We start from the raw sequence: 16,955 nt of genomic DNA, 5'->3' as shown, positions 1-16,955 counted from the left end.
ACAACTACTTCCAAAGATAGTTTTGTCCTCTTGGAAAAATGAAAATGATACACAATAGCTGCAGTATCATCATCGATCATATTTCCTTCCAAACAAAGCAAGGAGAATTCCAGTTTCAGTTTGACTTTAAGGGGAGGCAAAATATTAGGTACAATTAACAGTATAATACAGTGCATCAATGCTTGGACCTAAAAAATGACCATGGAGTTGAATGAACACCTCTCTGACACACTGAATATTATAATTTGACAACATTGTGAATCCTATTTGACATCAAAGATTATTTTGTGAGGTGATAATCTTTACATAAAGACGGTCATATTTGTTGCAGGACTTTTATATCGGATTCTATTAGATTTCAAACCTTTTAATGATAAGATATCCAACCTCTCTTCTCTCTCTATGATTATTGTTTATGATGTCAGAAGCAGCAGAGGAGATTTTAGTGTTATTGCAACTAAATCTGACTAAAACTGATTATAGTCTGATGTTTAATCAGTCTTGAGTCATTTTCTATTTTCTTTCTCCTCAGAGAAGCAGAGGTCTTCACTGCCCCAGAAAGTGAGTAATGTCACATCAGACACACTTTACACAACACAGCTTTCATCAAATAGCTGCTGGTTGAAAATGATCCTCATCTAGACCATTTTTATTAGTGATACAAACCAATGTCATCATTTCATCAGATGGTGCTCACTGAACTGAAGCAGGATTCTGATTGAGATTTTGAGCTGAAATATTATATCCACCAATAATGCTATAATAAAATCTGTGCTATCTCTACCACTGAGGATGAGAACAGGACAACTAAATGTTTAGGACGTGTATGTTTTTCCAGACTTTCTTATTCAACTCTGATGGTAAATAGGTGGAAAGAGTTTTTAAAGCAGAAATATCACAGCTGCTGTTGAAGCAATAAGAACATGTGATCAGGTGGCTCATTCCTACTTTTGGCAGCACAGTGTCAGAAAGAGTTGGAGACATTCAATAAATCACAATTACTAATAACCAGTTTATAGAAATAAATGAAATGAATCACACTGTGCTCACACTTTGTCTTTATAAAATCACTGTAGATTAATCACAGTATTACTTTGTGTAATATATTAATATTAGTTGTTACAATACTCACATGATTTAAATGTTTACATTGATGCAAAGACATCAGTGTTTTATCATTACAGTGGAAATATTACATAAATGCCCCCCAATCACTTTTAATCTATCAGGATGTTACGATGACACCAGTTAAGGAGAAACTTTTGGAAACACTGGGACAATTATGTTTTGGGGAATTCTTGCAATTCAAAGACATCCTGCAGAAACTTCAAATGAAAGAATTCCCAAGAATCCCAAGAGTCCAAATAGAGATGGCACAGAACAAGGTTGACTTAGTGGAGCTGATGGTTGAGATCTGTGGTCAACAGTCTGTGGAGGTGACCATGGAGGTTTTAAAGAAGATGAACAGGACGGATCTGGTGCAGAGGTTGTCAGACACCAGCTCAGGATCCAAAGGTAAGTTTTGTGGAAACAAAACCCCAATACAATTCCAATATCAAACATTTGATATGCAGAGTAGGGTCTTATTCTACTTTGAACATGGAACATTGAACATTTTACATTTCTTGTAATCTGGCAAAATTAAGTTCCTGTTACACCATCATTAAGATGTAAAATATTTGCATTACCTGGTTTTTGGTAACTGGCTTGGTACCACAACAGCATAATACAGGACATTGACTATATAGCATGATGGCAACATCAACACCCATTACTTTACATGTTTGATGTTGGCTACTATCCAGTTGTTTATTGTAATATATGTACATGCAAAACAAATTAAGTTATATTATTGTTCCTGTATTTTTATTGTATAATCCAATAGATGTTGTGTATACAGAATAAGAGTATATGAGAGTACAGGAGAATATGTAGCACATAGTGCTAAAGCAGCAAAGCATCTGGAATGATTCCATTCATAAACATAACATGATTTAAAACATTTTCTGATGTGTTTTAACAAGGTCCTTCAGGAAGCTTGGAGTTTGGGGCTCATGGGGGCATTATGGTAATCCCTTTTATTATTCAATTTGCTCATTTGTTTATTTGTTCATCTGTGTGATGTTGCAAAATTAGTGATTAAACAACAACAATTTCATTTATTTACATAAGTGATTGTCCTCTGGTGCAGCAGTCTGATTTAACTAAATCTATAATTTTGCCTAATGTGATTAATATTAGTCACACGATTTAAATGTTTACATCGATGCAAAGACATCAGTGTTTAATCATTACAGTGGAAATAATATATAAATGTCCTCTGATTACTTTGAATCCATCAGGACGAAACAATGACACCAGTAGGGAAGGAGCTTTTGGAAACACTGGAAGAGTTACGTTGCGTGAATATCCAGCTGTTCAAGTGGTACCTGCAGACCCTTCAAGTGAAAGATCTCACAAGAACCTCAAGATTCCGAATAGAGAGGGCAGACAGCATGGATGACTTAGTGGAGCTTATGGTGGAGATTTTTGGTCAACAGTCTGTGGAGGTGACCAGGGAGGTTTTAAAGAGGATGAACAGGATGGGTCTGGTGCAGAGTTTGTCAGACACAAGCTCAGGATCCAAAGGTAAGTTGTGTGAAAAAAAACCTAAACAACACTATTCCAATATCAAACATTTGGTATGCAGAGTGGGGTCTTATTCTACTTCAATGTTACTGTTTTCTCATCATTAAAAATACATTTTTGACAGTCAGGCAGCCATTTGAATCTGTGTTTGTTTTGATTGTTATGTTATCTAGATGCCATTATCACAAGCAAAGATACTCACTGTATGCTATATAGTCACTATACTCAATGACTCTAGATCAGTCACTGTTTTTAAATTGTCCACAGCAAAAACAAGCCAAAAGTAAACCCAGAATAACTAGACTCCTACATATTGCATAATTTCCAAAATGACATCTACTACTTGAAAAAGCGAGATCTTTTCAAAGGGTTTCTTCTCTCAAGTTACCAAGGAACAAAACAACACAAGCAGCTTCCTAAAAGTCTAATGGTTAAGGTGCATACCACATAACTGTAATGGTGTGGTGTGATTGCAGTTGGGGACTTTTGTTGCACGTCATACCACACTCTGTCCGCTCATATTCTGTCTGCTTCTTGACCGTCCAATTAAGGTGAAAATGCCAAATAAAAAGATAATTGGCCTCATTCACAAACAGCCTGTACGCACAACAAACGTTTTAAGCACAAATCCGGGATTCGTCAATATGTTCTTAACTGAATTTTTTCTTACTATGCAAACAAATTTAGAACTGCCTTAGACCATGCATACACACAAATCATAAACATCCCACAGTCTAAAAAATGATATAGTCAAAATTTATTCAATGTAAACAGTATATTAGAACAACAATTATTTTAAAAATGATTGGGCCTAAATTTACAACATTCAAAAGTGTGAAATTGTTAATAATACACAATTTATTTACTACTTATAAAATTAATAATGAGGACGTTGTAATCCATAAATCATCATCATAAATGTAATGAAATTATTAATTTATTAAAATTGACCTGTGTCCGCTTTTAGATGACAATAGTTTATAAGTCGGAGTTTCCATATTGGAATGTGACACCCATTAATTTCCCCCATCAGATTTGGCTGTAATATATGCGGCTGTTTAACCAGCAGCCTGTTCAGCATCCTCACAGCCTGACCGTTCAGTAGTGGCACAAGGAGGGACGCTCTGCTTTCACTAAATCACGGCCTGTTGTGGACAGAGACAAAATACGATGCGCACCTTGCGCAGCTTTAGAGTTTTATACAGATCTACACATTTACCAACTTCTTATTTTGTTACAGACGTACTGCGTGATCGTGGTACAACAGGTATGCTGGCTGTATACAGGATTCACAATTAGGCTCCAAACAGTTATGCCAATCACATGTTTACCAGCTAAATCTGCCTTTTCTGGCTTCTACTTCTGAAACTATTGTTTGCATTTCACTAGCAGTTAAGTTTTTCTACATTTTTAACATCACGGCCCTGTTTGCAATGAGTGACAGCTCTCTCCACTGCTGCACCGCTCCAACAGAGCTTTCCTTACATAGAGAAATTGGGGTGTGTTAGTATGCTTATTGCCAGTAGAACGCCTGTTAATTTAGAATGATGCTGATTCACTAACATACACATGGTGGTAAAAGCAAAATTGGCCAGTGCGCATGTGTCATGAATCCTATGGTGATTTTGCATGCACGCTTATTTTGTGCACACAGTGAGAACATTTCTATGCACATATTAGTAAATTAGGCCCAATAATACAAAAATAAAAACACACAACATGAAAAAGCCCTCACTCACCTGTAGTGGCATCTGCAGCCAATATAATGGAGGTGAATGAAATTCTTTTGTGATGCTCACACCATTGAGGGATTGCGTTTAATAATTCTTCCTGAAAAAGTTTTTTTTTTTTTTTTGAGGAACAGTGTCTCTGTTAAACTGAATAATCCTCAGAACATGCTGTCAACAGTTTTATAAGGTTTATTTCTTTGGTTTAAGAAACATAGTTCCAATGAAAACTGTTATTGAATATTTTACATTCATTGTAATCTGGCAAAAAAATATGTAATTAATCATGATTAAGTTCCTGTTATGCCATCATTAAGATGTAAGAAATGTTCATTGCCTCTTTAGTTTTTGGTACCTGGCTTGGTGCAATGACAACATAAGACAGGACATTGATGACTGGATGGATTTTCAAACACCTGGGCAAATAATTATAATCATTATAATTTTCAAATTTCGGGATATTTTGTTGCAAAAAAAATGTCATGCAAACTAATTTCTGCATTATTTGTGAGAAGAATTTAGTTGTAAGCATTAAGTTCCACTTACACCATCATTAAGTTGTTGGTTTTTGGTACCTGGCTTGGTACCACGACAGCATAATACAGGACATTGACTATATAGCATGATGGCAACATCAACGCCCATTAATCTACATGTTTGATGTTGGTTACTATCCAGTTGTTTATTGTAATATATGTACATGCAAAACAAATAATTATATGATTGTTCCTATATTTTTATTGTATAATCTTTCCTTCTCATGAGGAATCGTTTCTACAACAGCTACATGTAGCTAGCCTGTACGTTGTACATAACAGAAGTCCTGTGAAGTGCTGCCACTTTTCCTCAACTTAGACTTTTCTCAGCAGTAAGTCCTGCATAACATGTAGTGAAGTCAAGTCAAGTCAATTTTATTTGTATAAACCAATACCAATTTATTCTCCCTTTTAACGGGGAATAAATTGAAGAAACCTCAGGAAGAGTGACGGAGGATGGATCCCTCTCCCAGGATTGACAGACACACGATAGATGTGTATGCACAGAATATATGAGAGTATAGCACATAGTGCTAAAGCAGCAGAGCATCTGGAAGGTTACCATATGATTCCATTTATAAATATATAATAATTTAAAACATTTTCTGATGTGTTTTAACAAGGTCCTTCAGGAAGCTTGGAGTCTGGGGCTCATGGAGGCATTATGGTAATCCCTTTTATTATTCAATTTGGTCTTATGTTTATTTGTAAATTGAACAATTCCAGTTATTTACATAAGTGATTGTCCTCTGGTGCAGCAGTCTGATTTCACTAAATGTATAATTTTGCCTCATGTGGGTAATATTAGTCACATGATTTAAATACTTACATTGATGCAAAGACATCAGTGTTTTATCATTACAGTGGAAATATTATATAAATGCCCTCTGATCACTTTGAATCCGTCAGGATGAAACAATGACACGAGTTAAGGAGAAGCTTTTGGAAACACTGGAAGAATTATGTCTCGGGGAGATCAAGCAGGTCAAGTGGTGGCTGCAGAACCTACAAATGAAAGATCTCCCAAGAATCCCAGGAGTCCGAATAGAGAGGGCAGACAGCGCAGTTGATTTAGTGGCTCTGATGGTGGAGATTTGTGGTCAACAGGCTGTGGAGGTGACCAGAGAGGTTTTAATGAAGATGAACAGGATGGATCTGGTGCAGAGTTTGTTAGACACCAGCTCAGGATCCAAAGGTAAGTTGTGTGAAAAAAATCAAACACTTACACCATCATTAAGTTGTTGGTTTTCGGTATCTGGTTTGGTACCACAACAGCATGATACAGGACATTGACTATATAGCATGACGGCAACATCAACACTCATTACTTTACATGTTTGATGTTGGCTACATGTACAGCTACATGTAGCTAGCCTGTACGTTGTACATAACAGAAGCCCTGTGAAGTGCTGCTACTCTAACATATTGTTCTCATACTGGAGGAGTGTTATGTAGCACATAGTGCTAAAGCAGCAAAGCATTTGTTAGTTAAAATATGATTTTATATATAAACATTATATTAACACAACATTTTCAAATGTGTTTTAACAAGGGCCTTCAAGAAGCTTGGAGTTTGAGGCTCATGGAAGCATTATGGTAATCCCTTTCTTTCAATATTTTTTTTATTTGTTCATTTGTATGATGTTGAAAAAGATTAAACAGGAACAATTCCACTTACAGTATTTACAAAAGTGATTGTCCTCCTGTGCAGGAGTCCAATGACTGGACTAAACTTGAACCTGAAGTGAACAGTACAGATGCAGATGAGGCTCCAACTTACAGGTAAAAATAACATCTTCAATATTGTGTCACAACAAACTGGAACTATGGCAAACATTTCGGCAAGGTTCTTTGAATTTTTTCCCAGAGGGACAACTAAGATCTTTTTTCCTGCCAAGTTACAGTAACAGTGATAATTAGACACATCGCTTTAAATAAAATCAAGGCACCTACTGGTTAAGTTTACATTTACTCCATTACACTTTTGCACATATGCACAAACTCTTTTGTTTTTTTTCTTTCAGCCTACGGTCTGAAGCAGGAAGGTTTGAATGCAGTGTCTCTGACCTGCGATGGGTCTGTGAAGAAAAGGTCAGCATTAAGTACCAGTTCTGGTCTTGGGAAGAACACATGGAGAGAATGGAAAGCTTACAATACATGCCTGCAGGTCCTCTACTGGACATCACAGTCATTACTGGGAAGTTAAATGAAGTGTACCTGCCACACTGGATCTGCACAGGTAAGTGGACATGAAGAAATAAGTAAACATGTATTTAAATGTATTCTGATACAATCCCTTTCTCCACGCTAAATATATGTGCTTGTATTTTGTGCAGATGACTCTACAATATTAGACAAGTTTGCAGTCCTACACATAGATGCCTGTGGAGATGTTGTTGAAGACGTGTCTGAGGTCACATCATCCCATGTCAAGTTATCCGAACCAGTTTTCTCTCCAAGAGCGGTTCTGATGAAACTTGGCTTTCCAATGAAAATAAAGTGCAACGTGTTAATATACTATAAACCAAACACAACGTTCCTCAAACTACATGTGTATCTGATCCCAAATGATCCTGCTCTACAACAGGTTATTTAATATCTTACTATCACAAATTATAATATAATCAGATTAAAAAACCTACAACTGAGTATTAGGGCCAGTGGTGAAAAAAAAGTGAAATTGTGAGAATAGAGTTGTGAAGTGGGAGGAGTCGCTGGTCACAGAAGGTTTTTTTTCCCCTTTCTGTATTCCCATTTAAAAATCTTCTTTAAACAATATCCAAAAATATGACTTAACATTGAAACATACATGTTTGATCAATAACAAAGTTCACACTTCCACATTTCCACATTTTACTGAAGATAAGCTACCTAAAACATGACACAGCATAATGGTTTCCTTAGTTCAAGATGATGGACCAAGTGATTCTCCTCAGATTTCTGTCAGCAGTTAATATTTGTTTAGAGGCTAATAGATCTCACTGACAAACTGAAACTTTTCAAATTAAGCCCACTGCTCACTGCATGTCAATGTGCAGCAGCCTTCAATCCTTTTCCGACACCATACATTGAGATTTGATCTCTGCGCTCTTTGGCACAGTTGTCTGGACAAAACCAAGTGCTCAATGTGCTTCAGCAGCTGCTTCATAAGGTTTACAATTCAGAAATTATGCAATTGCATTATTGTATTTTGACTGCTAGTGTGATACACTAAGTATTTCCTCACTAATGAAATACACTATAACTTAATTTTTAATGCAGTCTGCTCTCGCCTGTTTACTCATTAAACCACAATCCTACAGCAATGTATTTGGTTATTCTCAAAATATATGTGTTGCAAAATTTTATATAATAAAACTTTATTCTCAAAATAAAATGTGCTTTTCAAATTAATGATGATCTTCCTCATTAGCATGACTATTCTTTAAATCTCACAGTTTATTTTTTCCCAACAGTGGCCCTAATACTCTATTGTAAAAACCATATTGCTTGTTCATGAATGTACTTTAATACACAGATGACAATGTTTGTTACTGTAACCTTGAAGCAGCTTTGTTTGTATTTTTTTTTTTCTAGACGGTGGACAAAAGGGAATCCTCCACGGGATATGAAATAATTGATATTAAGCCACGTCCAGAGAAGTACCTGAAAATGCATCATGGCTTCGTCCTCAAAGCAGATGTAGACACAGCAAAAATTCTCCCAGAGGTACAGTTTGAACTATCTGTTAGAAATTACATTTAGTAGTGAATTGTGGTTCAGACATGCTGCATGTAAAGACACAGTAGGATCAAAGACAATACAAGGAGATGTAGCTCCACATGGCCTTATGCATTTAATTTGTATTTTATTTTAACTAACCTAATTGATTGTCTTTGTGTGAATATTTGATTTTTGAAGGATGAAACTGCCAGCGATGGTGAAATTGCAGTTATTTTGCTGCAGGTTTTTTGAAACTTGTAGTTTTTGTAGCCAAGTTGGAAATATTGTAGCTGTCAGAAATTTAATTTAATTTAATCTTCAACTCAGAGTTGCAACCAGGTAGCTGATGTGAACAGCTTTTCCAACTTGGCTGCAATTAAACACTGAACAATATGATGTGAACATGACATAAGACACAAGGAAAATATGCAAGTGAGAAACATGGAAACAATTAAGGGAATTGGCACTTAGACTCCTTTAATTGTAAATAGATGCATCATTGTTTGTATTGGCAATTTGTGCAAAGGGACATGTGATCAGTGTTGTCAAGTTAGCAACGTTCTCCCTAGATACAGCTTTTAAGAGACTAGTGACAAATCTATTGATTGTTTGGTCACACATAAGCTACTTCAAGAAGGTTACCAATACTGCTTGGTGAATGTGGAGTCAGCTTTGCTCGCTGTGTTCAGAGTTTGGGAGAGATCAGCAGAAATGTGAATGATCTGAGCATGTGCAAAACAGTGTTCCCAATGACCAGACACTAATCATCTAGTTTTGTTTTTGTTGTAAAGGTTTTACCTTGACTGTTTACCTTTGTCAAAAACTAACTCCTCCTCTCCTTTTATGTTGTATTTTTACACAGAAATTAACTCTCAGATATGACAGCCAAGACCCGAATTTCTATGAAGTGTTCATTAAAAATCCAGACAGAGACTTCTACCTTTCACTCTTTGACCATTATACAAAGAAGGGTGAACCAGTGTGTGAACCAGTGTGTGAACCAGTATGGACCTGTGAAATTCGAGAAGGTCAGTGGTTATTATACAATATTACCTACACTATATAAAAAGATATTACATTCTGTCTTTTCCGTTAACAGTTCTATATAATTAATGTCAATAATAAATTAAAGCTGAATCACCAACACCAATGCACACTGAAAATGGACGTGGAGGAGAAATTCCTGTTTATTTAATTCCATGAATAGATGGCAAGTATGGGTATTGGGACAGCCTGATTTATTGAAGACCCAACACAACAAATTTGATCATTTTCATAACAATAACATCAAGTGGCTTTTGATGCAAACAACTACAATTTGCCCTTTACAATTAGAATATTATTGATATTTAACATAATGATATTTTATTTACCTAAATTTTTCGTTATTGAATCTTTTGTTGTGAATGAAATGCGCACTCCATGATATCAGCTATCACTATTTGTTTTGTTCTCCATTTTATTTCAGATGACTACCCAAAATCTGGTCATTCAGAAGGTAAGACACTGCATATATTTACTGTCCATTACTATACAAGATTTCAGCTTTCAGTCATATGTCATAAATATTTCACACATTTGTTGCAAATATTTCAACCAGAATAAAACCAATTGGAATTTCTGCAATGTTTAAAATGTTTGTAGTTTTGAAACCAAATCGTAAGATCACCATGATATTATTGTAGCACCTAAGTTGTTGTGTTTGTTTGTTTGTTTTTCACATATTTCACATTTGACCATTTTAAATAAACTGCTGAGAAGTTGTCTTTAGCTGAATTTGCAGAGCTGAACTGGGCCAGCTATTCTGTGCAGTATTCTTGTACTTTGGTTTGCCTGCTGAAGTATTCTTGTCTAGAACAATGTATTTATTATAAGGTTATCATTTAATGTGTTGCAGCTGCAGCATCATCAGCTGGACCAGCTGGTGCTACAGTGAGAGGTAGGTACATTACAAAACATAAAGAGGCACTTCAACTTAAAAACATGCATGTTGGCAAACATTGCATTTTGCTTCCTTAAATGTAAAGTCGACTGAAATACTGATAATAACGTTGTTCAAAATACATTATTCTTGATTGATTATTGAAGTTTAGGACTGCCTATAGTTAGGGATGAGGATGGCAATTTTCAGCTTTTCTATTGTCTACAAATCTCATGTGCAGAGCAATGATAACAATGAATCGATCCTACTCACAAGTATTGTGTCTGTATCCAAAGCCTGACATGTTATTCCTCTGTGCCACAAAGAGTGTGGTTAGTTGTTTAAAAATGGTTCCAATAACTAATAACAGCGATCAAGTTTTTACTCTCCACAAAGTATTTCTATGTCAGGAAGAGGCCACCGTTCATGTGCGAGGACGAAAGTCTCTTAACAGTAATAGTTACAGATTACTACGGTAACCATAGTCTTCAGGGATGAAGGAACATGTCACCCAGTGCAGCGATGTGGCTCATTAACATGTTTTTAATAGTTTTTTGAAAACAACAGAGGTCTACAGCACATATATCAGGCTTTGGATAAACACAATACTTGTAAGTAGGATCGATTCATTGTTGATTTGATTCTGCACATGAGATTTGTTTACAATAAGAAAAACAGAAAACCGCCATCCTTTATTCATCCTCATTTATGCCTTATGCAAATACTCACTCAAATACAATATCTTGATTTCAATGTTTTAGCAGTTACTGTAGTACATTTTTCAAGAAATAAAAATGTTTCTACCAGAATGCAATCTAAACATTATTTACATTTTCATTACATTTTGTTAATTTACATTTTGTTTGTTGTCTTTTTTTATTGTAACCAAACATGTTTCCCTATTTTTGTAGCTGTTGTAGCTTTGGTTTTGAATTTTACCTGAAACTTTATCCCTCTGTAAAGTATGTATTCCCTCACTTAAACTTTTATTTAGTTGATCTGACATGTAGACACTAATAGACACTATCCCACTGAGGGATTCATAAACAGGAGGTGCAAATCAAGGGTAAATTAAGAGAAACAAAAGCTGAGAGACAGATCCTGATTTTATATTAGCCAACTTTTTTTCTCAAGTGTTCTGATCATTAAAGAAAGCAGTTTGTTTTCTGTGTCAGTGACGTTAAAGAAGAACAGTACAATTGTTAAACAATTACATTTTTTCCTAAATTTCTTACAGCTGTGGGATCCTCAAGTGGAGCAACTGGTGGAAATACCTTGGCTGAAGGCAGGTCCACAGGTATTAACTATGCAATTTTCTCATGAAATGACTTTTAACACTTAGAAGAAAAAAAACAACAAAAAACCCCCCCAAAACAGAACAGGTCTAATTTGATCAAGGGTTAGACACATTATAGTGGCTAATGTAAGTGCTGCATGGGATAACAAATAAAACAAAAAAGTGAGATTTGAGGGTTTAAAAATGGCATTTGGAGGATGAATGACATTATATTTATAAAATGTAGAACTGACCTGTCAATTAAACACTTAATGGGCTCTGATTCCTCTTTAATCATTGTGTTCATTTGTGTTTTATTTGGATCTCTAAAATTTAAGTAAGCTCCACTTTAAATAAAAAAAGTAGAATTTATATAGAAATTGTTGATTGTGTGAGTGAAAGGAGCAGCACAAAGTTGCACTTTGATGTGAAATCACAATGATTAGAGGGTGAGAGATTCAAGATTGTGTTTGCTTTGTTGGTCATTTTTTGAGAAAACCCTTTGTATTGTAAATCTTTATGAATCAAGAAAGCCTGATGCAAAGTGTTTTATTCCATTTCTCCTCAGAGGAACAAAGTGTGGATGAACTATCTGCACTGGTCCAGAAAGTGAGTAATGTCACATCAGTCTGACTTTTCACAACAAATCTTCATTCAATAAGATGCAGGTTGAAAATCATCCAATATTTTAAATCATGATTAGAACTGATGCTGCATTCAGAGGAGCTGTTCAGCTCTAATCAATAAAATTATGTTCAAATCATCTCCCTTTGTTTATTTGTTTTTATTTCACCAGGCAGCAACAGTCACAACGATTAAAGAGAAGCTTTTGAAAATGCTGCAACGTTTGAGAGAGGAAAAATTCGAAGACTTCAAGTGGTTTTTGCAGGACAGAGACCTCATCCCGGCAGAACTCCCGTGCATCCCACAGAGCAAACTGGAGAAGGCAGACAGGAAACATGTGGTGGATCTGATGGAGCAGACCTACAGCCAACAAGCTGCAGAGGTGACCAAGATGCTTTTCAAGAAAATAAACAGGAACGATCTGGTGAAGCAGTTGTGAGACACCAGCTCAGGATCCAAAGCCAAAAACAATAAACAAATAAAAACACAGAAGTGGCCTGTTGAGTGGCAAAAACAATCCCATTTTTGCTGCTAACCTAATTATTTAGAATATTACAGAACATTTGGACCTGATCAAACAAACAGTTAAAGGAGTATTTTACAAGTCTTCCCATATTTTATTTTATTTCTCAGTGATCCACTCATCAGTTGCAGCACTACTGCTATCTCTAGCACTGAGGAGGACAAGAGGAAATCAAGAAACAGAGCCGTCCAAAGTTTTTAAGACACAAGTGTAAAATTATTGCATTGTGACTATTTTTAACTATGAAAACAAAATGCAACAAATCAAATACAGAGGGTGATTTATTTTAGCCTCCGTTATAACAACAAGAACATATGATGTTTAGATCAGGTGGCTCATTCAAGTTTTTTAGCAGCAGAGTGTGTGAAAGATTTAAAGTCCTGACAAATAATGTAAATATATTTATCAGTTGAAAGATCTTAAAGGGAAAAGAGAAATGAAGAGAATCATCATTGGTTCTGATGTTACCAAAGAAAAATCATATAACAGTATTTAATCTTGAAAAAATGTTTATGTTGATTATTGAGGTCATAGTGTTTGGTGATGTTTCGCATTATATTAAAAGATGTTTCTAATATTCTTCCCCCCTCATGTATGTAAACGGGGGATGGACAAAATATTAGAAACACCTTTTAATATAATGCAGTCCAGAACAACAACAACACTGCCCACTACGACTTTAATAATAAACATTAAGTTGAATTATCACCTTTCTGACAGTGTCAACAAGAACTAAAACTCTTGTAGATGTAAGACACATTTTTGTTCTTTTGTTTTTTATGTTTTGTTCGATTTGATCTTATTTTAATCTTGTATTTTATTATTTTTTAATTCTATCAGTGTCTTTTTTATAATGCTTTCTTTTTATACTGGATATCTTGTCTTAATATCTTTTTTGACGTCTCACATAAAGCACTTTGAATTGTCTTGTTGTTGAAAGGTGCTTTACAAATAAATATGTGTTGCCTATGAATGTACTGTATCCTTTGAAATTACCAGGTGGCAACAATGGAGCACTGTTTACTGTATGAGGGTCATTCAACATATTTTTTATTTTAAAATCTATAATAAATTCCCTCATTGTTATGTTTGGTTCTGATTATTTGAGAGAATGAAGTGATCTAAAAACAATATATATGAAGCAAGTATACTGATGTGACACAGTCACACGTGTGTTTTTACCGCCAAGTTTTTCAAAATGTGCACACTGATCATAACATTCATTTGTGTCTGTGATTGTTCAAAAGGGTTTTAAGTCTTTACTGATATGATGAAATTGAGGTGAATATTGCCAGTAAGGAAATATTCAAGTTTAAACTGATGCCTTAAAGTGTCATAATGTCATAAAGGACCCCAGTAGTGTGATTATTTATCTAGAAGAAGAAAGTAGCTCTGAGTGTTTCTTACAAAACCTCCATGCCAGTGAACAAAGCTCAGATGAGAGGTGATCTTCTCAAATTATTTTGTATATACCTTTGGATAAAGGAAAGGCATTGCAGGTTGCTTTAAAGTTTAAAGTAGGAGGTACATATTAATCACATCAGGAACTGAAAAGTTATAAATGTGAGTGGAGGAGTGTGCAGTGACCATTTGCCAGTTTTGTGATCTATGACTGTGATTATGAGAAGGATAAGGATGCCAGTAAATTGAAATACAGGTGAGTATGGAGGAATCCATAAGCGCATTTAGACATGAATCATTAACACAGAGTAGCCTATATAATGAAGAAGACACTGACAAAGCCTATGAAACATTATTAAAAATATTTAGATCATTATATGATAAAAACTGTCAAATAAAACAATACATAAGAAAGCAAAATTATACAGATTGGCCATGGATCACAAAGGGGATACAAAATGCCTGTTAAAAAAACAACACTATATAGAGAATTCATAAAATTCATAAAACAAAAAAATAAATATACTAAATATAAATATAGTCTATTCTATTCACTTTCAAATTATATCTGGACTTAAACACAATGAGACTGATTTGTGTTGGTTGTTATTCGTAGTAAATTGTGTCTCGAAAAACATGAGTCATTTAGTCCCTTTTGATATTTACTCAGTTTATAAATGATTAAAAGGTCTTGTGGGTATTATCTGTACGTTTGCTTGTCGTTTTAAAGCGATTATCTTCAAATAGGCGCGTTCTCGCGATTGGGGCTGATTTTCACAGCACAACAGGTGTTACTGAAACACTCACTGACGGAAGAGAGAGAGAGACGCCCGGGGACATTTATTACCACAGTCAGCAGGAATATTTGAGGAACTAGGAAGCAGTTAATACCGGATACAGACAGCAGCACCTGATTCACAGTAAAGATCATTTATGGACACAATGAAAGATTTACCTCAATGAATTCAGAGAAAAAACTGGGCGGATTTTACATCTTAACGGCTGGAGCGACAAGCTGCAGTTAAAACGGTAAAACTGTCTTTCAAACTGTATTTTTTCTTCTTTTTAACTTTCACTTTCATCGTCCTGCTTCCTCTGTAGAGATGTATCCGTGTGTGTAAATTGTTACAACAGCCCAATACTACAATAAAACATTAGTTAACACTTTGTTTACGTTAGAGTTAAACAGTTTGTTAAAGTTTCCAAAGTGCTTTGACTCGACAGTTAACGATGAAACAGAAAAACAACAGCATAGACAATTTAACGTTAAACGAGAGAGAGAGAGAGAGAGAGAGAGAGAGAGAGAGAGAGAGAGTATCAGGTATTCATAATTTGTGGGGGCATAAATCTGTTTAAACAGTCACATTTGGGGACTCGCCTCCCTTTTGAGGACAAAAAGCAAGTCTCCATAATGTAAATCATTTATTTTAGGGTGAAGACTAGTTTAAAATGAAGGTAAGGTTTAGGTTAAGGTTTGGGTTAGGGTGGGGCAAGTAGTGGTTGAGGTTAGGGTAATCTACAGGAAATGAATGTACAATGGTGCTTGAAAGTTTGTGTTAGAATTTTCTGTTTCGGCATAACTTTAATGACCTAAAACGTGATCAGATGTTCACACAATTACTAAAACTTAAGCGAACCCAATTAAACAAATGAAACAAAACATTAAACTTATCCATTTATTTATTGAGGAAAATTGTCAAATCTTACATATTTGTGTGAGGCAAAAGTATGTGAACCCTTGCTTTCAGTAACCGGTGTGACCCCCTTTTGCAGCAATAACTTCGGTAAAACTTTTCTGGTAACTGTTTATCAGCCCTGCACATTGGCTTGGAGGAATTTCAGCCTATTCCTCCTTACCCAACAGTCTCAATTTAGGGATGTTGGTGGGCTTCCTTGCATGAAGTGCAGGTCCTTCCACAGCATTTCTATTGGATTAAGGTCAGGACTGTGACTCGGTCGTTCCAAAATATTTCCAAAACATTCTTCTACTTTTATCAGTCTTTGGTAGACTTGTGTGTTTAGGGTCATTTTTTTTTTGCTGCATGACCCTTGTTCTGTTGAGCTTCAGTTCACCGACGGGTACCTTGACATTTTCCTGTAGAATTTGCTGGTACAACTCAGAATTCATAGCTCCATCAATGATTGCAAGCTGTCCTGGTCCAGAGGCAGCAAAACAGGCCCAAACCATGATACTGTCACCACCATGTTTCACAGATGGGACATGGTTCTTATGCTGGAATGCGGTGTTTGCTCGTCGCCAAACATAATGCTTCTCATTCAAACCAAAAAGTTTGATTTCGGTCTCATTCGTCCACAGAATATTTTTCCAACAGTCTTCTGGTGTATCCACATGGCTTTGAGCAAACCATAGACGGACAGCAATGTTCTTTTTGGAGAGTAGTGGGTTTCTCTTTGCAATTCTGCCATGAGCACCATTGATGTTCATTGTTCTCCTGATGGCGGATTCATGAACATTGACATAAATCACTGCAAGAGAGGCCTTTAGTTCCCTAGATGTTACCCTGGGGTGCCTTGTGACCTCTCAGACTATTACATGCCTTGCTCCTGGTGGGATCTTTGTTGGTCGACCACTCCTGGGGAGTGTCACGTTTCTCCA

General features: G+C 35.7%; 2 protein-coding genes across 2 annotated transcripts in view; both read left to right on the top strand.

Moving 5' to 3' along the window:
- LOC137191008 (uncharacterized) overlaps positions 1–14,023 on the top strand; it is a 59,213-nt gene extending 45,190 nt beyond the window's left edge. Inside the window, exons 16-32 of the mRNA XM_067600791.1 lie at positions 533–561; positions 1,230–1,515; positions 2,025–2,068; positions 2,343–2,628; positions 5,515–5,558; positions 5,801–6,086; positions 6,444–6,487; positions 6,603–6,673; positions 6,916–7,130; positions 7,228–7,478; positions 8,468–8,599; positions 9,456–9,621; positions 10,062–10,091; positions 10,491–10,532; positions 11,752–11,811; positions 12,359–12,399; positions 12,587–14,023. Coding sequence (XP_067456892.1) covers positions 533–561; positions 1,230–1,515; positions 2,025–2,068; positions 2,343–2,628; positions 5,515–5,558; positions 5,801–6,086; positions 6,444–6,487; positions 6,603–6,673; positions 6,916–7,130; positions 7,228–7,478; positions 8,468–8,599; positions 9,456–9,621; positions 10,062–10,091; positions 10,491–10,532; positions 11,752–11,811; positions 12,359–12,399; positions 12,587–12,853 — 2,294 coding nt within the window. The 3' untranslated portion in view covers positions 12,854–14,023. The remainder of the gene's footprint in view (positions 1–532; positions 562–1,229; positions 1,516–2,024; positions 2,069–2,342; positions 2,629–5,514; positions 5,559–5,800; positions 6,087–6,443; positions 6,488–6,602; positions 6,674–6,915; positions 7,131–7,227; positions 7,479–8,467; positions 8,600–9,455; positions 9,622–10,061; positions 10,092–10,490; positions 10,533–11,751; positions 11,812–12,358; positions 12,400–12,586) is intronic.
- A 1,167-nt stretch (positions 14,024–15,190) lies between these two features.
- The window catches only part of LOC137191006 (A-kinase anchor protein 9-like), a 29,392-nt gene continuing 27,627 nt past the window's right edge, over positions 15,191–16,955 (top strand). Inside the window, exon 1 of the mRNA XM_067600787.1 lies at positions 15,191–15,367. The gene's annotated coding sequence lies outside the window, so the exon portion shown is untranslated. The remainder of the gene's footprint in view (positions 15,368–16,955) is intronic.

The sequence above is a fragment of the Thunnus thynnus genome, chromosome 10 (assembly GCF_963924715.1).
Source record: "Thunnus thynnus chromosome 10, fThuThy2.1, whole genome shotgun sequence".
Lineage (NCBI taxonomy): Eukaryota > Metazoa > Chordata > Actinopteri > Scombriformes > Scombridae > Thunnus > Thunnus thynnus.
This window is presented reverse-complemented; position numbering and strand designations above follow the sequence as displayed.